Source organism: Daphnia pulex, chromosome 3 (assembly GCF_021134715.1).
Source record: "Daphnia pulex isolate KAP4 chromosome 3, ASM2113471v1".
In the NCBI taxonomy this organism is placed as follows: domain Eukaryota; kingdom Metazoa; phylum Arthropoda; class Branchiopoda; order Diplostraca; family Daphniidae; genus Daphnia; species Daphnia pulex.
Window position 1 is genome coordinate 4,758,576 of NC_060019.1, and position 25,333 is coordinate 4,783,908.

The following is a 25,333-nucleotide window of genomic DNA, read 5'->3' on the forward strand; positions in this document are numbered from 1 at the left end:
ACTTCCTCAAACGACAAACACATTAAACAACCTAATACAAGTTAATAATAAAGGAAGTAGTACTTAACCATGATTTGCAATGCGAAGGTGAATGAAGACTTTCTGACTGATTGGCGAACTCCATTATTGGGAATGTTGTGCCAAATCACAGACGTGGCAAAATGAATTTCGATTAATTCACATTCCATTCCTGAAACACTTCGGTCATAATACGTACGTTACATTTAATTTCACATGGTCACAGCTGTAATCACTGAAATCAAATGACGAAAGAAACGGAAAGAAACGACTTCTCGAACACGGCCGTCTTGAGTAGAAACCCGTGGAGGATAAATCTGTGCAAGAATTCGTTTAAAACCCATTTGAAATGCGCCTTTTTGGGCTGAATCGCGTTTCAGCTCTGTTTTGAAATGCATTTAAAGTAAGTTCAAGGACGCTGTTTATGACCCAAATATCTGTTTTTTCGCAAGATGCCAGTTTATAAATCCGTTAAAAAAGTGTTAAAAAAACTCATATTTTTTACAAATTAAATGTTTTAGTGACAGATGATTTTAAGATTTTTTAAAATATTCTTTACAAATTTCTTCAGGCTTTTATTATTAATTTTGTCGTATATTTTTTGTTTTTCAATAAAATAACGAAAAGAAGAAAGTCATGCAAACAAAAAATTGTTTATTTCATTAATAGAGGGAAGCATTAGAGTCAAGTCAACATGTCCAATCAGTCAACGAAGTTAATTCAAACAGCCCCAAAAAGAGTAAATACATAATTGTACCTTCAAAGGAAGTAAAATAGTAAAAGTAACTAGACTAATTTGTCCATAGAGATGACTAGAAAAAAAAAATACATGCGTTTCCACCCTCACAATAAACGACAAAGAAAAGAGTTAAATGGAACCGGAGTAATCTTCAAGACATCTCAGAATGACATTTACTCTGGCTTCTATTTCACATTTTGTTTGGGCATAAACCCTTTGGCTAGCACCTTCTCCACCGACCTCATCGTCGTCTGCATTTTCGTTTTCATTCAGATACTTCATAATTTGGTAAGCGTGATATCTCCGAGCTGCTTGCACTGACGAAATTATTTTGTTGGTATTGGTCTGTTTTTTGTGTTGCTCGAAAATGGCAATGGTCACAACTGAAAATTTTATATGACGAAGTTGTGAGATCCAAAGATAAAAAAACATAGCAAACGAGCATTGGGTAAAACTTACCTCCAAAAATGGCTATAAAATTAATGAGATGACTGATTCCTGGACGAAGATCCTTTCCTCTGCATTTTATGACATATTTGTCCAGATACTAGACTTGCAAGTAAGGCTTTGGAAATAACAGTTTCGCTAGTGAGTAATTTAAATTTATCTTTTTGAACTGCGCACTTAAAAGAAGAAGATTTAGAACATTGAATTGGTAAAGAATTTAAAAAATGTCTTACTAGGCTAACGCTTAATTCGACGTCCAACAGGGCAGTATTCAACATCGAAACGTCGTCGATTTGAGTCAGTGACATTCGAAGTTGATCTTCTACTATTTTGTTAAAATGTTCTAGATACGTTTGCAAAACTTTTGTGATAAGTCGCTTTGGAGGTATAAGGTCTTTTAGAAGAGCATTGGTGGCAACTGATTGTTTTAACATTTCCTGTCGCCAGGCATACTTGTCGGCAGCAATGTCAGTTTGTACTTTGTGTGGTTTGGTTGCCTTGCTTGTGGTAGCTTCCTTTGTTATTGATTGCGACCTGACATCGCCCATGCGAGGACTGCTTGCTCTAATTGTACGATGGTGATGGGAGCCGGTCTGGCTTCCTATAAAATCAAAGAAGAACAAAGGCCTCTTATAAAGGGTTTCAAGATGATAAAATACATCAAATTGATTAGTTGAAGGAAAAGCCACGAATAGTCCGCTAGCCACAATGACACAGATTTACCCCATAAGAATAACTTTTTTTAGGTTCTTAAAATGAAAGGCACCACAAAGGCAAGTCAAAAAAACTTTGTCTTGACGATGGGCGCTGGGGCGTTTGGGTGGGAGAAGGGATCAAAAATCGGAAAAATGATCGATTTTTGTGGAAATTTACCCCATAAGAATAAAATCTAGAAATAAGCTTAAAATTTAGAGAATATAAAATAGAATTAAGTTATATAAAATCTGACATGAAAATCTGGGGCTTTCATGTGATCAGACTGCGATTTGTAGCCCGACGGCTGATTTTTTTTTACTTTGCCGTAAATGGCAACGCAGCATTCGTGGCGCAAATTCAAATTCTTTCAGGGGGAAAATTAGAAAACAGGTACAGCTGACAATTTAATAAGCTTCAAGAATGTATTCTGGCTTTGGTTATGAAACTCCTCATTTGAAGACGTGGGTTACATAGTTAAAAATTTTAAAGTTAAAAAAGTTATTGGAAAATAACAATTTAATCGACGTCGGACAAAGAGCAATCTGACTCATCATCGGCTTCATCGCTGGACACATCAGTTGCATCCTCGTCCTTTTCTTCTTCGTTAGAGGAATCCAAAATCATATCTTCAATTGTCGTCGGGACCATGTCACTCTGAAACCAGACAGGGGAGTATTTTTCCTCAACTAGCTGCCACCCGTTTCCGCTAAGTAAAATGACTTGAGGATTAAAAACAGTTCCGTTTCGCCAAACAGAACAAATAGCATTTGTTCTTTTGATTTGCTCCAATAATACAGAGTGGCATGGAGGGAGGGAACTTCCGTCAATTCCTTTGACGTTGGCCATAGGATTTTTACCTCTCATTGGTTGATAAATTTTCAAGAACATATCCATTCTGCATTCGTTGACGGTGAATTTTTTTCCATACATGGCGCAAACGTATTCTTCGATAATCTTTATCGTTTCTTCTGTAATATTTTCATTTTGACCCAGAGTTGAAAAAGCTTCTTGAAATTTAAGATTCTTTTCAAGAATGAAGAAAAGACGACTTTTTGCTTTTCTTGAAAAAGCTCACCAGGTATTTATTTTGTAATACGAGTGACCTTTACTTCCTTTGACTTTAATTTACTTCTTTCACAGCTGTGAAGACATCTGGTAGCCGTCCATTTCCATCTAAACCTTCGGTTGCAAAGAGACAAATTCAAACAGAGCCTAGCCCTGACTATTCAGTAGCTCGTTCAAGTAAGATAAGCACCCATAGAATCGGTGAAGCCAGGTCACCACACTCGCCAGCAACACCAACGGAGACTCGTTCAAGCACGGCAAGCAGCTTGCCGTCGACACTAATGGTAGGCGGAATAAAGCCTTCGATTGCGAAGAGACAAATTCGAACAGAACCTAGCCCTGACTATTCAGTAGCTCGTTCAAGTAAGGGTTCAAGTAAGGGTACCCATCGAATCGGTGAAGCCAGGTCGCCACACTCGCCAGCAACACCCATAGAAACTCGTTCAACCACGACAAGCAGCTTGCCGTCGACACTAATGGTAGGCGGAATAAAGCAGACAAGTATTTCTGGGACTGTTGCACCAGGCTGGTCGCGCACTATCTCGTCGATGCTTAGGAACGAATCGCGCAGTCACTTTTTCTACTGAGGAAAGTCGACTCTTATTGACTGTCTATAAGAGTCGACTTCTCCATTAGAGTGTGACTTTTTGAATGCTAGCTTGAATTTTTGTAATGATGATTGTATTCAATCGTTTGAATCTAGGGTTTGAATGTGCATAATAAATTATTTTTAATTCTCGTGTATATTGTTGATGAACGCTTGATTTTAAAGGTAAATTTTAAAAAAGGCGATACTCTCATTTGGTGCTGGTTGCTGTCCTATAGTGATGCTTAGGATTAGGATACATTTACAAAATTGGTACAGGAATAGACATAACTGAAGCTTTATTTAATTAAAACGTAAACAGCATTTGTTAATAAATATTTAGATCTAATTTAATCTAGATTGTGCGAAAAATTGCTCGCTAACCAATGGAGAATGTGGTAATCGACTCTTATTGACTAGTCAATGCCTATGAAGTAGTCAATGCTTATGGACTAGTCGATGCTTATGGACTAGTTTGTATTCGGTTAATTGTTAATAATTATTATTACAAACTTTTAAACTAAATAAATACGGAATATTCTTTATAATATTTTGTAATATTATAAATTGATGTTAATTCTATAATTCTATAATAACCCCTTTCCGTTGCTCTTGGCAAAAACCATTGACGGACTTTAAACTTTGGCAACTCTGCATTGATCATCAAGAATTACAACAACAACAAGCACCGAATGATTCGAATCATGTTTCTTGAAATTAAATAAAAGCTGGAACATAATAGAGTTTACACAAAACGAAATAATCTACTTAAAAAAAACTAGGTTAACCAGCTTGCCAGTGACGCCGGTGTTGAATTACTCATTTTTGGGTATTTCCCAAATATTACTGTGGGAAGTTGTGCAACATGGGCATTTGGTGAAGAGACTAAAAATAGTGTAACGAAACCAACAGCCCAATCTTTTCTTAAACATTGGAAAAGTATTTTCATTAAAAGAAGGTATATGGTGACAAATTTGTTATTCAATTATAGAGAGATAATAGAATTTTTTCTCCTAGATATACGTCAAAATCCAGCCAAGGCCAATGTTGATGTTGAAAATGAAGAACCACAAACTGAAAATGTTGAGTTAAACAAAGAAAAAGAAGTTGTCGGTGTTCATGTAGGTCAGGTCTATTGCACCGTCGGGCTGACGGTGCTCGAATGAGGTTTTGCGCTATTGCACCGTCAGGCTGACGGAGCTCGAATGAGGTTTTGCACTATTGCACCGTCAGGCCGATAGGGGCGCTTTCTGACGGCTGGAGCGAAGCTACCCCCTTCCTGACGGCTGGAGCAACCCTCCCCATTTCTGACGGCTGGGTGTACCTCCTTTCCAGGCCGCTAGGGGCGCTGTGACGACTGACGGTTGGGCCTCTCTACACAGTCTACAGTTGACGGTTACCCTCCCCCTTTCTGACGGCTGGGTGTACCAACCGTCAGGCCGCAAGGGGCGCTGTGACGGCTGACTGTAACCACCATGCACCATTCATAATGTGTTATTTTAAATATTTTCATGTTCCTTGTATTGCATGCTGTATATAAATATTATTTGGACTGCTTTAATGTTCAAATACAAAGTGTTTTGTAATATTACTTCATTCAATTAATAATAAAAATACTGAGTCAGTTATACCGTTACGCCACTAGGGGCGCTTCATATTAAAAGTTCCCGCTAAATTATGAACACGAGCACGAGAATGAGATGAGATGAAATGAATGAGCACGAGAATTATGAACACGAGATGAATTCATCCCGCGGCTATCTCGTGAATTACTCAATGAAAATAGGCTTACTGTTTAGACTTAAGTAATTTCTCGCGCCAGATTGACATGACACTGCACTGCTGGCTGACCACCAAATTTCACCTCCAAGTTTGAATTTGAATTTTCTTTGAATTTTACTTTTCATCGTTTGACTTTTCCTTTACTTTAAGTTTGTATTACCAGTTTAAGTTGTATTACCAGTTGTACTTGTAGTTTTTGTTTAAGTTGTAAGTTTTTGTAGTTTCTTTTGTTTGTTTCTTACTTTGTTTGTTTTGTACTTTGTATTAAGTTTGTGTTAGCTTTAAGTTTCTCTTCTTGTTCTTGTTTTACTACTTATAATTAGTCTTATTTTGTTAAGTTCCTGTTTTGACAATGTCTTTGTTAGACAGTTTAGTGATTGGTAAGAATTTTGACAGTTACGATGATGTATTGGAATTTGCTGACGCTCTTGCAAAAGAGAATAATTTCCCTTTAAAAATTAATGACACTGTAAGTATTGAAGCTTACAACGCTAAAGTTAAGAATCAGTTAGACCCTAAGTGGAAGTTTAAGTTTGTGTTTATCACGTGTTCCCACTACGGGAAACACAAAACAAGAGCAACTGGTTTGAGGCCAAATCAATCTGTGTACGCCGCTAATTGCAAGTTTGGATTTCGCGCTGTTTTCATCCCTGTTCTTGGCAAATTTCAAATTGCACGGGAGAAATTTTGTAAGGCACACGCCAACCATGCCATATCCGAGAACCACATCAAGCTTTATCGCCGAAAAGAGTGATTTCACTTATTACCGATAATCCTATTATACCAATGAAGATTAATCTATTCCTCTTTATTTCAGAAATCTTATGAAAAACCCAGAGCTCCATAAGTTTGTTATGTCCGCTTTGTCGGTGAGGGGAAATCCCACTTTGACAAGGAAGGAAATTCATACTAAATGGGGACACTACATGAAGAGCAAAGACATCCAGAACATGAAGCAAGCAATGTCAGGCTTGTCTTCTAATGTATGGTCAGCAACAAAGGATATTCTTATTTCTCTAAGTAACAACCCGGACAACGTCGTCAATATTACTACAGACGACAAAGGAGAAATAGTGTGCATCTTTGTCCAGCTGGCCCAGCAAAAAAAACTATATCAGAAGTTAGTTTAATTGATTTCTCTATCTCACTTATAACTACAATTCTATTATACCCAGGTATGGGGTAGTTTTACTATTGGACGGAACATACAACGTTGTAGAGATCTTCTCGCTACCGTTATACACCATTCTTGCCGTAGACAATTACGGAGTTGGGCAGCCCGTAGCCTATTTTTTTGTGAGAGACGAGACTGCCGAGGGAATTGGAATGGGGCTTAAGAATTTTTGCGACGTAAGTTGTAATCTCATCCAGATTCCATTCTGTTCTAATTCTTCAATCTTGTTTTGATTAGAATAACGACAACAAGATTACAGAAGTATTCGTCACCGACAAGGATTGCGCAGAAATTTTGGCCATCCATGAAAATTTCCCCACCGTAACCCATCTGCTGTGCCACTTTCATATTCTGAAAGGCGTGGACACTAGACTTAACAAGACAGATCTCTCTAAAGGTTTCAAGGAGGAAATCTACGAAGTGTTCAAGGAGGCTGTCTACACAGACTCAGAAGAAAAGTTTATCGAGGCCCAGGAATATCTTTGTGCTTTAGGTAAACTATTTGTTAATTTCCTAATTTATTTATATAACGCTAAACTTGCTATTTATTTAATAGAGGACGATGGCTTAGGTGAATACTTCGATAGTAGGTGGTTCAGCGAGCGCTGGATTAAAATGTGGCCGATGAAGGAGAGGCGGGGCCTGGCCACATTAGGAAACAACACTACCAACAAGATTGAAAGGCATGAAAGTCTTGGTTGAATGAATATTGAATTGCTGATTTCTTCTTTTTTTATTTCCAGATACCACCTGACTATCAAAGACGTCATCAAGAAAAAAGGCAAGAAGCTGAATTCTGTCATAGAAGCGTTGCTGGACATTGCTACGACTAGATTGCTTGATCGCGATGTCAAGTCTCTTGAATCTGACATTAGGTTCCCCATCTCTATTTTACCACCGAGATTGGCCGCGCTAAGAGAATATTTAACACCTTTTGGATGGAACCTAGTCCAGAAACAATCCGAAAAACCCACAACAACATACGCAATGACAGTGGTAACTATTGGTCAATATCTAAAGAAAAAAATCTGTTGCTAAATGTGAACTACATTTTAGACGCAGGGCCCTACGTCATATGTAGTGTCTTCGAAGTCGGGAGAGCACAACATACCAGCAAACTTCGCAAGTTGTACATGTTGGTTTGCTACATCTTACCGACTTCCCTGTTCGCATCTGCTGTTCGTGGTTGAAAAGGTAGAAGGAGTGCTGCCTAACTATTCTAGATGGGCAGTTCACTCTGATGAAACTGAAAACCCTGTTGAATTACCCAATTCAGCACCAGCACTTTCTGTGTCTGTCGCGGTCGGGCCCAAGAATAAGGAGAAAAGTGTTCGCACCGTGATTGGTGAAATGAACCTACTTCTTGCATCTATTAGTACAACGGTTCAAGGTTTCCCACTTCCAGTTATGCAAGGGTGTGTCAACTTGTTGCGCACTCTCCATAACAGATGGAAGGCTAACGAGCCTACAGATCTAATAGATGATGGGCGAATCTTGACGATGTTTTCTCAAGATGCCGCGGAGGTGTTTCCCGTTTCTGCCGCTCCTGATACAGGTATTCAAATGCTGAAAAACTACCTAAACCTATTCTATAAATCAAAATGTTTTTGACTGTTTCCAGAACCTGTTCCAGGATCTAGTAGCCAGGATGCTCAAGCGCAAACGTGCACCGTAAATTCAGTGCCTGAATCAGGTATGAATGTCATTAATTTATATCCCTACCAAGAGCTAATTGAACTTTATAAAATATCAGATCAGGTATATGCTGAAGAAGAAACACCTACGGTACAGAAAGAGATTATTGTGACGGACGAAAATACTACATTGACTCCTAGGACTAAGGCAAAAAGAAGGCTAGATGCATGCAAGATGCCGCCACCTAAAAGAAGACCTGGTCCTCAACGGAAGAAGAAAGCACTAGACCACTACAGATATGTGCCAAAGAACTTTACAGAAAAAACTAAAGAAGAAAAGGCTAAGTGTAATTTTAAAATATTAGTAAAATGTAAGCTTAATCTAACTTTCGATTAATTTGGATCAACAGTGGTTATAACTTGGCTCTGCGGATTGGCCAATGCTGAATTAGCAATTTCAACAAAGAAGACACACTTCTTCCGCTTTTGTTCCTTGAAAATTGAAGCGGATGCAGAATCCGACGACGCCAATACTGCATTGAAAAGGATCATAGACTATGATACAAGAATAAGGTTATAAAATACAAAAACAAAGACTAAGTTAAACTTGCTTTACCTCCATTTTCCGTTCCCCATTGTCCAGTTTCAGGGGTCGGTAGTTCGGGTGTTTCACTGCGAATAGTGACAACTGAAACCGGCGGACTAGTAGAAGAGATAAGAACTTGCGTTTCACTCAAAGTTACAGGAAGGAACGACGAAGGATTCGAAGCGGTCATCGTTGTTAATTCATCCGGCTTGACCAAATGGCGTCGGTGTTGAATTGAACTCAACTGGAGTTGTTGCTGGACCCTATACTTTGTGCCTAGGGAAACTTTAATTTTAGCTTTTAGTTTTTTTGCGAATTATTTAGGCGTTTTTTCTTACCATTTACTGGGACTGGAAGTTCAGACGCAGCCTCATTTGAAGCCCCTGTTCGGCATGTTCCATCGGATGTCGATTCTGTTAATTACATAACAATAAGAAAACATAAGAAATTCAATTTTTCTAGGGGATATTAAATTGTGTTACCTGTTGCAATTTCAAGCAACAGCTGTCCTGATGATGGTGGAGCAAGTGTATTAATCGTGAGTGAGGGTGGCACACCCAATTCCCAGGCATCTAGTTCATCTATAAATAATTGTCAAGCTGCTATTTACTCTACTTAATCAACAATTTATGCATAATACCAATGAGATGTGGTGGTGGGAAATATGTGCCATCTTCACTTTGTGTCAGTGTAACGGTAACAGTACTGGACGGATGCTGTGTTCCTGGAATCAAGTGTGATGGAAAATGTTGTTGCTCAGGTTCAAAGGACTCTTTGTTCGATGACTCCACACCACCAGCTTAAACTGACTCTTTGTTCGTTGGCTCCACACTTTCACCTTCTGAACCTGTGTGTGATACATGAACACCGACAACTTCTTTTTCTTTGTTTAACTCAACATTTTCAGTTTGTGGTTCTTCATTTTCAACATCAACATTGGCCTTGGCTGGATTTTGACGTATATCTAGGAGAAAAAATTCTATTATCTCTCTATAATTGAATAACAAATTTGTCACCATATACCTTCTTTTAATGAAAATACTTTTCCAATGTTTAAGAAAAGATTGGGCTGTTGGTTTCGTTACACTATTTTTAGTCTCTTCACCAAATGCCCATGTTGCACAACTTCCCACAGTAATATTTGGGAAATACCCAAAAATGAGTAATTCAACACCGGCGTCACTGGCAAGCTGGTTAACCTAGTTTTTTTTAAGTAGATTATTTCGTTTTGTGTAAACTCTATTATGTTCCAGCTTTTATTTAATTTCAAGAAACATGATTCGAATCATTCGGTGCTTGTTGTTGTTGTAATTCTTGATGATCAATGCAGAGTTGCCAAAGTTTAAAGTCCGTCAATGGTTTTTGCCAAGAGCAACGGAAAGGGGTTATTATAGAATTATAGAATTAACATCAATTTATAATATTACAAAATATTATAAAGAATATTCCGTATTTATTTAGTTTAAAAGTTTGTAATAATAATTATTAACAATTAACCGAATACAAACTAGTCCATAAGCATCGACTAGTCCATAAGCATTGACTACTTCATAGGCATTGACTAGTCAATAAGAGTCGATTACCACATTCTCCATTGGTTAGCGAGCAATTTTTCGCACAATCTAGATTAAATTAGATCTAAATATTTATTAACAAATGCTGTTTACGTTTTAATTAAATAAAGCTTCAGTTATGTCTATTCCTGTACCAATTTTGTAAATGTATCCTAATCCTAAGCATCACTATAGGACAGCAACCAGCACCAAATGAGAGTATCGCCTTTTTTAAAATTTACCTTTAAAATCAAGCGTTCATCAACAATATACACGAGAATTAAAAATAATTTATTATGCACATTCAAACCCTAGATTCAAACGATTGAATACAATCATCATTACAAAAATACAAGCTAGCATTCAAAAAGGCGCACTCTAATGGACAAGTCGACTCTTATAAACTAGTCGATAAGAGTCGACTTGTCCTCAGTAGAAAAAGCAAAAATTCAAGCTAGCATTCAAAAAGTCACACTCTAATGGAGAAGTCGACTCTTATAGACAGTCAATAAGAGTCGACTTTCCTCAGTAGAAAAAGTGACTGCGCGATTCGTTCCTAAGCATCGACGAGATAGTGCGCGACCAGCCTGGTGCAACAGTCCCAGAAATACTTGTCTGCTTTATTCCGCCTACCATTAGTGTCGACGGCAAGCTGCTTGTCGTGGTTGAACGAGTTTCTATGGGTGTTGCTGGCGAGTGTGGCGACCTGGCTTCACCGATTCGATGGGTACCCTTACTTGAACCCTTACTTGAACGAGCTACTGAATAGTCAGGGCTAGGTTCTGTTCGAATTTGTCTCTTCGCAATCGAAGGCTTTATTCCGCCTACCATTAGTGTCGACGGCAAGCTGCTTGCCGTGCTTGAACGAGTCTCCGTTGGTGTTGCTGGCGAGTGTGGTGACCTGGCTTCACCGATTCTATGGGTGCTTATCTTACTTGAACGAGCTACTGAATAGTCAGGGCTAGGCTCTGTTTGAATTTGTCTCTTTGCAACCGAAGGTTTAGATGGAAATGGACGGCTACCAGATGTCTTCACAGCTGTGAAAGAAGTAAATTAAAGTCAAAGGAAGTAAAGGTCACTCGTATTACAAAATAAATACCTGGTGAGCTTTTTCAAGAAAAGCAAAAAGTCGTCTTTTCTTCATTCTTGAAAAGAATCTTAAATTTCAAGAAGCTTTTTCAACTCTGGGTCAAAATGAAAATATTACAGAAGAAACGATAAAGATTATCGAAGAATACGTTTGCGCCATGTATGGAAAAAAATTCACCGTCAACGAATGCAGAATGGATATGTTCTTGAAAATTTATCAACCAATGAGAGGTAAAAATCCTATGGCCAACGTCAAAGGAATTGACGGAAGTTCCCTCCCTCCATGCCACTCTGTATTATTGGAGCAAATCAAAAGAACAAATGCTATTTGTTCTGTTTGGCGAAACGGAACTGTTTTTAATCCTCAAGTCATTTTACTTAGCGGAAACGGGTGGCAGCTAGTTGAGGAAAAATACTCCCCTGTCTGGTTTCAGAGTGACATGGTCCCGACGACAATTGAAGATATGATTTTGGATTCCTCTAACGAAGAAGAAAAGGACGAGGATGCAACTGATGTGTCCAGCGATGAAGCCGATGATGAGTCAGATTGCTCTTTGTCCGACGTCGATTAAATTGTTATTTTCCAATAACTTTTTTAACTTTAAAATTTTTAACTATGTAACCCACGTCTTCAAATGAGGAGTTTCATAACCAAAGCCAGAATACATTCTTGAAGCTTATTAAATTGTCAGCTGTACCTGTTTTCTAATTTTCCCCCTGAAAGAATTTGAATTTGCGCCACGAATGCTGCGTTGCCATTTACGGCAAAGTAAAAAAAAATCAGCCGTCGGGCTACAAATCGCAGTCTGATCACATGAAAGCCCCAGATTTTCATGTCAGATTTTATATAACTTAATTCTATTTTATATTCTCTAAATTTTAAGCTTATTTCTAGATTTTATTCTTATGGGGTAAATTTCCACAAAAATCGATCATTTTTCCGATTTTTGATCCCTTCTCCCACCCAAACGCCCCAGCGCCCATCGTCAAGACAAAGTTTTTTTGACTTGCCTTTGTGGTGCCTTTCATTTTAAGAACCTAAAAAAAGTTATTCTTATGGGGTAAATCTGTGTCATTGTGGCTAGCGGACTATTCGTGGCTTTTCCTTCAACTAATCAATTTGATGTATTTTATCATCTTGAAACCCTTTATAAGAGGCCTTTGTTCTTCTTTGATTTTATAGGAAGCCAGACCGGCTCCCATCAGCGCCTTAAGCAGCAAGCGTCCATCTGTACAAGTAATTCATCATTAAACCGTTGTCGCCTACCTCCCATGGGAATCTGCAGATTCGAGCGGACACTCTTGTCATCGACAAAATTTATATTTGACTGAATTGCTTTCGTCAATTATTGCACATGATTTGATTTGATTACCAACAGCCGTCCTGACAGTTACAGCACCGGGCGTTGCACTTTCCTTTACCGCAACACGGTGTTCCCTGCTATCCATTTTCGCACTATGCCCTCTAAACGTTCATGCAACCACAACAACAACAAGAAATTTGTTTAAAGTGGGTTATAAAAATCTATGAAATTATGAACCTATATTACTTCCGCCAATAATCAAACCCAATATTTTGGTTGGGGATTCCGGCAAACAACATGTAGCGTCAACTTCTTGGCTGAGAAAGGTCAAAGCTATTACGCAACTCATTAGCAACAGCGACTGAGGGAAAGACTGAATCGCAGTTTTTTTTTAAATAATAAACTGTCAAAATTCCAGCACAAAAATTAAACATCAAATAATAAAAGAAGGACGTTGATAATTTACCTTTCGACAGCTGGCTCCGACGAAATATACCGATATTTTAACCAGCAATGTGCAATGCACATAGTAATCTATTAAATTGGCATTAAATAAAGATTTGCTGATGCTGTTGTCTCTGCCTTTTCTATTACAAATCCAAACACTATTATATATCGGTCCTCTATAGACTAGATGGAAAAAGCTTTCTATATTATTATCACGAAATGCAAATGAGAGACCAATAAGGGTTGACCCACTGTGAGATTTATAGATAATCCGTTTTGAGGCATTTCGGGAAAAAATCCAGTTGCTGCTGAGCGCAGATTCCCCGCAGAAGTTTATTATTGAATTTTCTCTTCTAATAGCTAACTTTCAAAATTGGACGATATTTTTGGATGAAGTGCCATCAGATTTTATTATTAAATTTGTGTTCAAATATGTCAGGGTATCCGTGCTGCTGCTCTCTCTCTCTCCTTGATTGATGTTGCGTATTGTGGCCAATATTAACTTTATTACCATTAACTATAGTGAATTAATCCGGTTTATGGAAATGTGAAAATATGGACCTCAATTTAGTTTCTAATACAAATATTATGGACACAACCTGGTCATGCGAATTTTGCGAAAAAGCTGGAATAACCTGGAAAAAACCTAGAAATGGACGCGATACAATCTCCTTATATTCCTCCTCTTTTATCTGGATATACAGACGCATAAATTGTATCAATGCACGAGCACATATCGCTGATTCAATAAAAAAACGTAGGCTATTGCACCTCATATCTATATGACCTTCTGAATTTAATTAATCGCTCGTTATCGTTTTGCATTTGGATTACATATTCAACTGGCGTTTGCTGCGCCAATCAACCCGAATTCATTTTGGAATTTTAATTTTTGAAGACAGGAAAGTTATAACTAGCGCTTTACAACTTAACAACACTTGAAAAAATTTGCCATGTGTTGAGCTATATGTTTTTTGTACACGGCAAATGCTCTTTGCTATGATAAATAGGTAGGGTTATTCTTTTTTGGGGAGGCATCATGGCCGATATTGCGGACTTTTTCGGAATTTGCACATAATGTTTGGGTACTCCAAACGGTTTTAAAGTGTCCACAAAAATTTAGAGATATATGTAAAAAAAGATTACAAAGTCAGAGCTGCTGAGCATTTGTATGATGTGTATTATCAGAGTTGGAAGGTTGAATATATATTCAAGCGGATTATTTGAATATATCCACAATTATACAAATATTGCTCGGGTTAATTGAAACCAGAAGATTTAGATAGGACAGACTTGGATTTTCTAATTTTTTTCCCATTATTCAAATTCTGTAGTTGTTTCGGATAATCTTGGTCGGATAACAAATTCGGTCCAGTTCGGTTGCATGAAAAACAAGTGATGAATTACTATTTCGGTTAGGGTTATCCTCTACCACACCCGTCTGGTGCACCGCAGTTTGCAGCAAAGAAAGATGTGCAACGACAGTTCACAGCGCCATCGCAACGCCAACGACAACAGTTGCCTAGGGATGAATGGCACTGTCCATTCACGAGCCCACCGAACTCGTTGACAATTGCCAGCAGCACCAAAGACACCATCAAAATCATAAGAATCTAAAAAGGTGCATATGCAGCAATATAAAACAAATAAACAAACATTGCGATAGAATAACTTTGGATTTGAGATAAATTGTTATTACCGATTTGACCATTTTTTGCTATAAGGAAGGCTAGACGAGTTCAACTGTTCAAAAAGTTGTGATAATATTGACTGATTTTCGAGCCCTTTTTATACTAGATCCAAAACCACCTCCCCACTGGCTCTACAGCAGCATGGCTCCTCCTCCTCCTAATCAGCTAGTATAACACACGTGCCGTAACTGTGCCAGTTAAGCAGCGCTGCAAACGGGTGCGCAAAAACTTGGGTTTTCAGCAGTGTCTTTTGCTGGGTTCTTCCTGTTGCCGAATCCGGGATTTCCCCGCAAAAACTAGTACTCCTGCTGGTATGCCTTGCGGCGAAGAAAGGTCTTTGATCTTCTAATATATAGATGTGTTTCTCCTTAAGAGATTCATGGCAAAAACTGGTTGAAACTGGTAATGAACAAGATTCCTTCGGGAATGTCCTTCGGGAATTTTTTTAAACGTTAAAGAGACAGAAAATCAAGGTTAAATAGTAGATTAATACATACTATTATGTTTGGAAAATTCTCTTTATTCTCTTAAATTAATTGATTCTTATTAACTAATTGACTAATAATCTGTCAATATTATGAGTGGTGCGACTTAGGTGTGACGGAGGCTTCGCCCCGCCACCCCACGTCGCACTCCATGTTTAGATTAAGTTAAAGTAACACTTATTACTATAGTAACAATACAATTATATCATGTGGTCACATGTTGCATTACATGAGTCTTGGCTAATAGAGAGCGAGCTACCTTGTCCGACATTCGAACCTCGGTCCTTCGACATTACAGCCCAGAAGGCTGACCATTAAACCACCGGTGATATGGGAGACAAGGGGGAAACGTGGGCTGGTATCGTATGGCCCAGGTATACCCCCTTTCACTGACCCCTCTCCCATGGGTACGCGCCAACCCCCGCTCGACCCTCCTTTCTGGCCGGCTTGGGCTGCGCGTCAGCTCCGTAAAACTCAAAACTTTGAACGCGTTTTACGGGCACTTCCGCTCATTTGCACACCCTAAACCCTGTGTTAAAAATGATCAGCGTAACGAGATCTACAACCCTATACCTTTCTTTTTTCGATATAAGAAAACCTGTCTCGCTAGGGAAGAGCCCACTCTTTTCCCGTGGTTCACTTGGTCAAGAAAATTAGGGAAAATCTGGGAAAATCGGGAAATTTGCGAAAAATTGGAAAAAATTATAGGGAAAGTAGGGAAATTTGAGAAAAAAGGGAAAAAATTACAGGGAAATAGGGAAATTTGAGAAAAATGGGAAAAATTACAGGGAAATAGGGAAATTTGAGAAAAATGGGAAAAAATTACAGGGAAATAGGGAAATTTGAGAAAAATGGGAAAAAATTACAGGGAAAAACTACATTTCTCATTTTTCTCAATTTTCCCATTTTTGTGGTGGTTCACTTGGAAAAAAGAGTGGATAGCCCCTCGATCCCAAATTAACACGAAGGTAGGAAAGCGTTTTGGTTTGCTTTTTAAGATTAGACGAAAGGGATGTGGATTTCCCATATTTCAGACAGGAAATCCGAATTTGCTGATAAAGTTATTTATCAAGTCAAGCTCGAGCAAAAAATGTATTTTCCAGTTTAAATATTAATTTTAGAAAATTGAACTTACTAACAATTTTGTCGAGTTTTGTTGTTGTGGTTATTGCATGAACGTTTAGAGGGCAGTGCGAAAATGGATTGCAGGGAACACCGTGTTGCGGTAGACGAAAGTGCAACGCCCTGAGCTGTATAACTGTCAGGGCGGCTGTTGGTAATCATATCACGCCGTCCAATAAATTACGAAAGCAATTCAGTCAAAAATAAATTTCGTCAATGACAAGAGTGTCCGCTCGAATCTGCAGACTCCCACGGGAGGTAGGCGACAACGGTTTAATGATGAATTACTTGTACAGATAAATAATCAAGTTTAAAAAAGGGAGTCAGCGCTGAGGTTTTCTGCTTGAGTGTTGGCGACAAGATTGGTTACGTCATTTATAACTATTGCAAGGACGATCCTGAACATCGCTGGTATTAGCTAACCGAGGGGTTGTCTACTCTTTTCCCGTGGTTCACTTGGTCAAGAAAATTAGGGAAAATCTGGGAAAATAGGGAAATTTGAGAAAAATTGGAAAAAATTACAGGGAAATAGGGAAATTTGAGAAAAATGGGAAAAAATTACAGGGAAAAATTGCATTTCTCATTTTTCTCAATTTTCCCATTTTTGTGGTGGTTCACTTGGAAAAAGAGTGGATAGCCCCTCGATCCCAAATTAACACGAAGGTAGGAAAGCGTTTTGGTTTGCTTTTTAAGATTAGACGAAAGGGATGTGGATTTCCCATATTTCAGACAGGAAATCCGAATTTGCTGAGAAAGTTATTTATCAAGTCAAGCTCGAGCAAAAAATGTCTTTTCAATTTTAAATATTAATTTTAGAAAATTGAACTTACTAAAAATTTTGTCGAGTTTTGTTGTTGTGGTTATTGCATGAACGTTTAGAGGGCAGTGCGAAAATGGATTGCAGGGAACACCGTGTTGCGGTAGACGAAAGTGCAACGCCCTGAGCTGTATAACTGTCAGGGCGGCTGTTGGTAATCATATCACGCCGTCCAATAATTTACGAAAGCAATTCAGTCAAAAATAAATTTCGTCAATGACAAGAGTGTCCGCTCGAATCTGCAGACTCCCACGGGAGGTAGGCGACAACGGTTTAATGATGAATTACTTGTACAGATAAATAATCAAGTTTAAAAAAGGGAGTCAGCGCTGAGGTTTTCTGCTTGAGTGTTGGCGACAAGATTGGTTACGTCATTTATAACTATTGCAAGGACGATCCTGAACATCGCTGGTATTAGCTAACCGAGGGGTTGTCTACTCTTTTCCCGTGGTTCACTTGGTCAAGAAAATTAGGGAAAATCAGGGAAAGTAGGGAAATTTGAGAAAAAAGGGAAAAAATTACAGGGAAATAGGGAAATTTGAGAAAAATGGGAAAAATTACAGGGAAATAGGGAAATTTGAGAAAAATGGGAAAAAATTACAGGGAAAAACTACATTTCTCATTTTTCTCAATTTTCCCATTTTTCTGGTGGTTCACTTGGAAAAAGAGTGGACAACCCCTCGTAACTAACAGATATCATTCAAAAGATAATTTGTCCTGATTTAACCATGATAACCAGCAATTTGTTATACTTTTTAAAAGTTAAGGTTACCCTTATTGAATAGATAATTTAAATACACGCTACAAATTGAAACTTCCTCAAACGACAAACACATTAAACAACCTAATACAAGTTAATAATAAAGGAAGTAGTACTTAACCATGATTTGCAATGCGAAGGTGAATGAAGACTTTCTGACTGATTGGCGAACTCCATTATTGGGAATGTTGTGCCAAATCACAGACGTGGCAAAATGAATTTCGATTAATTCACATTCCATTCCTGAAACACTTCGGTCATAATACGTACGTTACATTTAATTTCACATGGTCACAGCTGTAATCACTGAAATCAAATGACGAAAGAAACGGAAAGAAACGACTTCTCGAACACGGCCGTCTTGAGTAGAAACCCGTGGAGGATAAATCTGTGCAAGAATGCGTTTAAAACCCATTTGAAATGCGCCTTTTTGGGCTGAATCGCGTTTCAGCTCTGTTTTGAAATGCATTTAAAGTAAGTTCAAGGACGCTGTTTATGACCCAAATATCTGTTTTTTCGCAAGATTTCGCGCCAGTTTATAAATCCGTTAAAAAAGTGTTAAAAAAACTCAAATTTTTTACAAATTAAATGTTTTAGTGACAGATGATTTTAAAATTTTTTAAAATATTCTTTACAAATTTCTTCAGGCTTTTATTATTAATTTTGTCGTATATTTTTTGTTTTTCAATAGAATAACGAAAAGAAGAAAGTTATGCAAACAAAAAATTGTTTATTTCATTAATAGAGGGAAGCATTAGAGTCAAGTCAACATGTCCAATCAGTCAACGAAGTTAATTCAAACAGCCCCAAAAAGAGTAAATACATAATTGTACCTTCAAAGGAAGTAAAAGAGTCAAAGTAACAAGACCAATTTGTCCATAGAGATGACTAGAAAAAAAAATACATGCGTTTCCACCCTCACAATAAACGACAAAGAAAAGAGTTAAATGGAACCGGAGTAATCTTCAAGACATCTCAGAATGACATTTACTCTGGCTTCTATTTCACATTTTGTTTGGGCATAAACCCTTTGGCTAGCACCTTCTCCACCGACCTCATCGTCGTCTGCATTTTCGTTTTCATTCAGATACTTCATAATTTGGTAAGCGTGATATCTCCGAGCTGCTTGCACTGACGAAATTATTTTGTTGGTATTGGTCTGTTTTTTGTGTTGCTCGAAAATGGCAATGGTCACAACTGAAAATTGTATATGACGAAGTTGTGAGATCCAAAGATAAAAAAACATAGCAAACGAGCATTGGGTAAAACTTACCTCCAAAAATGGCTATAAAATTAATGAGATGACTGATTCCTGGACGAAGATCCCTTCCTCTGCATTTTATGACATATTTGTCCAGATACTAGACTTGCAAGTAAGGCTTTGGAAATAACAGTTTCGCTAGTGAGTAATCTAAATTTATCTATTTGAACTGCGCACTAAAAAGAAGAAGATTTAGAACATTGAATTGGTAAAGAATTTAAAAAATGTCTTACTAGGCTAACGCTTAATTCGACGTCCAACAGGGCAGTATTCAACATCGAAACGTCGTCGATTTGAGTCAGTGGCAATCGAAGTTGATCTTCTACTATTTTGTTAAAATGTTCTAGATACGTTTGCATTACTTTTGTGATAAGTCGCTTTGGAGGTATAAGGTCTTTTAGAAGAGCATTAGTGGCAACTGATTGTTTTAACATTTCCTGTCGCCAGGCATACTTGTCGGCAGCAATGTCAGTTTGTACTTCGTGTGGTTTGGTTGCCTTGCTTGTGGTAGCTTCCTTTATTATTGATTGCGACCTGACATCGCCCATGCGAGGACTGCTTGCTCTAATTGTACCAACTGAAACTGATGTGGATGGCGCAACCTGGTCTCACCAAACGCGACAAATGGTTCTGTCGAACCAGATATTTGTCACTGACAAAAGGTCCCAGCGGAGTACCAACACTTTTTTTTCTTTTTTTAGGAATCTCCGGAGGAGGGCTGGCAATCGTTTTTTGCAGTTGAAATTTTATGATTGACCCCATTTGGAACAATTTCAGCCATCGAGAACGAAATCTGAAATCGTGCTGCCCCCCCCCCCCCCCCTAAAATTTTTTTTCTACTGCTGAACCTCTTTTTGAGAAAGACCGATGAGCCCTAGAACCAACGGCAAGCGTGAAAATTCTATATACTACACTTGAAAAAACCTTTTTTATGGCAACGCTACAAAAGGGCCGATCGAACACCGATTTTTTTTTATCCCTAAAAATATTTTTTTCTACTAATGAACCTTTTTTGAAAAGACCGATGAGCCCTAGAACCAACGGCAAGCATGAAAATTCAATATACTACACTTGAAAAACCTTTTTTAAGGCAACGCGACAAAAGGGCCGATCAAACACCTATTTTTTTTTATCCCTAAAAATATTTTTTTCTACTAACGAACCTTTTTTGAAAAGACCGATGAGCCCTAGAACCAACGGCAAGCGTGCAAGTTCTATATACTACACTTTAAAAACCTTTTTTAAGGCAACGCGACAAAAGGGCCGATCGAACACCGATATTTACAACATTTTCCAACGTATCCTCCGGATCTTGAGACAATGCTTTGTCTTAACTTTTCAAAGCAAGAGACAAAGCATTGTCTCAAGATTTATCAATAAGACAGTTTAACTTTTCATAGTTTCTTTGTTCAAATTACTGTTATGATAACCTTTTTTTACCAAAAAAAATGAGTTTCATGGGAATTTAAGTTATTCGTAGACAAGCAATTCTGTTTTATGAAGGAAGACATAGCTTTGTCTCAAGATTTATTGTTGGTTTCTTAAATGAAAACCCTGTGTTAAAAATGATCAGCGTAACGAGATCTACAACCCTATACCTTTCTTTTTTCGATATTAGAAAACCTGTCTCGCTAGGGAAGAGTCAAATTCAGTTCATGAATAATACAGGAATTATTTATAAAGCGAAACTTACCAAGAAAAAGAGTTGGTATGGCATCATCTCTCAATTTCCAACGACTCAATGGGGCACCACCATTTACAGAGTTCTTGATGATGAATTCTTCTTTAAAATGTCTAGAACACACATGATCTTTTCTAGAAAATCTTCTGTCACTTCTTTCAAGATTCTTTCCCCATAAAATGAATTGCCTTTCTTCTTTTGGTGGTTTAAATACCTTAGCATCATTTTCTTTTGCTGATTTAACTGCGCGCGTAGAAACTGGCATATAGGCTCTAGCGACCAAAATTAAAAGTTAACTGGCATCTATCTAGGCTCTAGGCGGCCTAGAGGCTCCGCCACCCACACCTAAGTCGCACCCCAATGTTTGACATAACTTTTGAATGTTTCGATATGTTTTAATTGATTTCGATATGTATTATTTTTAATAAGTATACGATTTCAAGTAAAAATATCAAAATAACTTAAACGAAGCGTAAGAGGGGGTGGGGGTTGGTGGGTGTTGTGGTTTGGTTTTGTTCTAACTGTTTATAGATTTATCTGTAACTATAACTAATTATTTCTTATTCATATTGCTTATGATAATAATAAATTTTGCTGTAACTTAAGCTAAAAAGAGAGTGCGACGTGGGGTGGCGGGGCGAAGCCTCCGTCGCACCCTTATGATTCACAGATATTTTTTGATGTTCCGATAGGCCTATGTTTGATTGATACTATTTAATGTAAAAGTATAACGGTAATTTAAGCGATTAACGAAGCGCGAAGGGGGGGGGGGGGACGGGGGTTGGCGGGCGAAGCCCGCCACCCCCGCCCCCCTCCCTCCTGATTCACCATACCGATAGATTCATGTAATTAATTTTGAATTTCATGTTTACTTTACTTTTGCTTTTTTAAATTTTAATTGATATTATTGCCTACGGGAACCTCGCAAACCGGAACGGGATGCCAGCATTATAAAATGAAACAACGAAATGGAATCTACTATCAACAATGGCAGACGCTTTACTTCTGATAATTCGCGCCCAATATCAGGGCAACTAACACTAGAGAACCTAGCGGGAGAAGTGTAAACAATTTCAGAAAGTTGGCACAGTTTTCAGAGGGGGCGCCCTACTGCGTTTGCCCACCTCTCCTGATACATCGTGGTTATACCTTTTTTATCATTGGCAACACCAACCCTCACCAATATCTTTATCCGCGGAGACCTCTTCGGCACCTCTGGGCATTCTTGCCACTCTTTTCTTTCTTCACGTTCCTAACGTGGCAGACTATCATTATGCTAATCGCCTGGTTCTATTGTCGAGCACAACCTTGGTGAGTTACTAATAATAGATTACTTGAAGCGCTTTCTAGAAAACATAAATAACTAAGGAATAAAAATGTGTTTCAAATATATGTTAGGTTTGAACCGTTCGTTTTCGAAGCGGGCAAGAATCCACCGAATGCCTGCTACGAAGAAACAGTTATTTTCCATTTGATATGTATCGGCTCGATAGTGGCGGCTATAGTCTTTTCTCCAAGTGAACCCTACAGTCGCAGCTCTTTCTCCAACAGTATAAGCCTAATATTTATCAACAAATATGACTCATCGATTCATGATTCAATCTATACGTTTAATTATAAACTTACAGAGGTGTTCATGGCTTGGCTTGTTGAGGCAATCGTCGTAACGCTTTGCACGATGTTCATTACTAACGAAGGATTCGTGTGTTGGTGCAATTTCAAACCCCCACCTCATCCGGAGTATACGGTGGTTATATTGGTGTTGGGTCTATTAGGCGGTCTCTTCTGCTATTGCTGGGAGGTACTTATAGGAAAAGTGTATAATAATATATACCGAACCCGTTATTTAATAATTTTTTTGAATATTGAATCACAGAAATATTTGATCCGTGGCTGTATATACCAATGGGTGTGGCCGCGCATCAATCGCGTTCGACGGCCACGTCATCTTTACCAGAAGATTGAAAAAGAATTGAAATCTGAAACGGATTGGCCTAATCTAGCTGAAGAAAATCTTTGCAGAGGTAAGTTATTATTAAGAGTTTTCAGTCCGAACTAAAAAAAAATCTATAATAAAAGTTTACAAGTTAATTTTATTCATCAGATTTTGAACAAGAATTTCCACAAGTCGGCAACCTTAGTCCTATTACTGAAGAGTCAGGCGAATCCCTTTCAGGCGAAGGTCAAATCCCTTTATTAGGTTCCGAAGGTTATCCAGATCTAGACGTATCAAATAAATCCACGTTCAGAACGTCCCACGGCAGCCCACAAGACTCGGTCGATTTTACGGTTAACGCAAAGTTGGAACCAGATAATATTCACGAATATCACGAGAGCATTCCGTTGACAGAATCAATCGTGAATGTCAACGCCACACCACCATTGAGTTGTTTGAGCCCGGCGTCGGACGAAGAATCTGAGTATGACTGTACTTCATCGCCTGCGCTTTTATTACCGACCGAATTTTTACCAGTTCACAGTTTATTGAAAACCCAACAAGACGACGGAAAACAAGCTGACCTTTCTACCTTTTGACATTGATGTTTTAGCTGCTTGACACAACGAGCGGAAACTGCTGTCATCTAGCCTATTTTTACAGCCCTTTTGGCCAGCTTTTACTGTCATCTAGATTTAGCAGATGGACTTATATGAGTTAGAACAATAAACAATTAAGCTACGATCGGCTCCGATTAAGGTAAACTTTTCATGACTCGCTTTTTATCATTAAAAAAAAAGGTTTTATTTTGCTAAACAGCAATTCTAAATTATTATATGGTGAAATTTCCGGAAATTTCGAATGTAGTTATTTACAGTAACTCCGAAAGCGTTACTAAGATAACATATTGTCACGGGCGGTTCAGTGCGGGCTTCACGTTGCTGTGGCCGACCAGTGGTGTAGTTTAACGGAGCTGGCTCCGTGATTGCACGAGCCCAGCCTCCACCAAAGCACATGCACTGCCGTCACTCCCAACACACGAAAACGGACGACAGTGCCCAACACCAATTAACAGAGACCCACACACCAGACAGGTCCCAACTCGACTCAACCTTACGTCTACTAGGGGGTCGTCTTAAATGTAGGGGAACCCAAGGTGACCTTATGTCATCATCATCATCTAAGTACAGTCGTCCCCTTATCGTCGTTTCCCAGAATCGTCTCGTTGATCGACGATTGTGTTAAACTGTACGCGACATTTTCCCCCTCCTTAATGGAATGATCGCCCTCGATCATCGAACTTATCCGAAGGTCAAAGATATCGGCGGCGGATTCAAATTTACGCTATGGCCACGCATGACGACGCAATACGCAACGCTTCGCAGTTGTCAAATTCGGCTGTTCGTTTGACTCGCATGGCGACGACCTTTCAAGCGCAATTCTTTAATTCGCAAACTAATCACCCGAGATGGGTGCGCAATGACGCTCGCGGTTCGTTTTTTTGTTCGACGCCACGACGCTCGCTTCTATTTCGACAATTTTCCGAAATCGGTTTTTCGCACGGCGCGCTGTAGCTACAGTCCCGCGATTCTTGCCCACCACTGTGGCCGCCTCTCAACCATTTTCAACCGAGGTTCGCGACGCGCTTGGTGGCCACCATCTCTTTCGAGCTCTGTACTCAGTTCTGGGTTCCGTGTTCAGCTTTGTGCTCTGCGCCCTGCTTTGCGCTCTGCGCTCTGCACGCTTGTGCTCTGCGCTCTGCGACTTGCTCCGCGCTCTGCACTGTGCTCCAACACGACCCTCACTTCAACTCAACCACGACTTCGTTTGGGCTGTTCTTTTGCGATCTCGATCCGGCGGCTCCTTGGTTCTTCAATATCCGTTCCGGCACATTCCGGTTGTCACTGGCCGTCCAGCCGATTCACCTCAGGTCTATCTCGATCGGCCGCAGGTCGCTCAGATCTGGCCCCATCACTTTCAATGTACCTGAAACAGACTCAACAACACTGGTGTCTTTCGTTATTAGCAACTTAGGCCTACACAATCTAGCTGACTAGCTCAATTCACGACAAATTTACAATCTTTGAATCACATAACGTTAGGCCCACTTGACTCATACATCAACATCACATGAGTTGCGCATTTCACATCACCCTCTTCTTTTCCGTTAATTGTCAATTTTGACCATGGTACTTTTATTTCGACGACGACTCGGTTATCCGGGTTATCTGCTATTAGCAAAAATGCTCTCGATACTCAACAAAAAGTTAATTTCGATTCCCCAAATCATCTCTGGTATAACGAACTTTCCCTACGGTAGTCTACGCTTCTTCCCTTTCTAAACATACGGGGGTCTTATTCTTTACAAGGACGAATAGAAATCATACGCGCATAACGAATGTCCCACGTTGAGCCCAAGATCATCAGTTCCCGAAAAATGCCCAAACCCTGTGACACACT

General features: G+C 38.9%; 1 protein-coding gene and 2 long non-coding RNA genes across 3 annotated transcripts; 1 reads left to right on the plus strand and 2 right to left on the minus strand.

Moving 5' to 3' along the window:
* The first annotated feature begins 3,671 nt into the window (after window positions 1-3,671).
* On the plus strand, window positions 3,672-4,648 carry LOC124191472. The gene is made up of 2 exons (XR_006873450.1): window positions 3,672-4,509; window positions 4,569-4,648. It is a non-coding gene; the product is annotated as an uncharacterized LOC124191472 (long non-coding RNA).
* A 3,950-nt stretch (window positions 4,649-8,598) lies between these two features.
* LOC124190295 lies at window positions 8,599-11,111 on the minus strand. The gene is made up of 6 exons (XM_046582921.1): window positions 11,030-11,111; window positions 9,368-9,526; window positions 9,210-9,308; window positions 9,066-9,140; window positions 8,758-9,003; window positions 8,599-8,696 (listed from the first exon to the last, which is right to left on the minus strand). The coding sequence occupies exons 1-6, from the start codon at window positions 11,109-11,111 to the stop codon at window positions 8,599-8,601; spliced, it is 759 nt and encodes a 252-aa protein (XP_046438877.1).
* Window positions 11,112-14,280: 3,169 nt separating this feature from the next.
* Window positions 14,281-16,446, minus strand: LOC124191470. Its single transcript, XR_006873448.1, has 3 exons — window positions 16,432-16,446; window positions 14,820-15,242; window positions 14,281-14,733 (listed from the first exon to the last, which is right to left on the minus strand). It is a non-coding gene; the product is annotated as an uncharacterized LOC124191470 (long non-coding RNA).
* Between the last annotated feature and the right edge of the window lie 8,887 nt (window positions 16,447-25,333).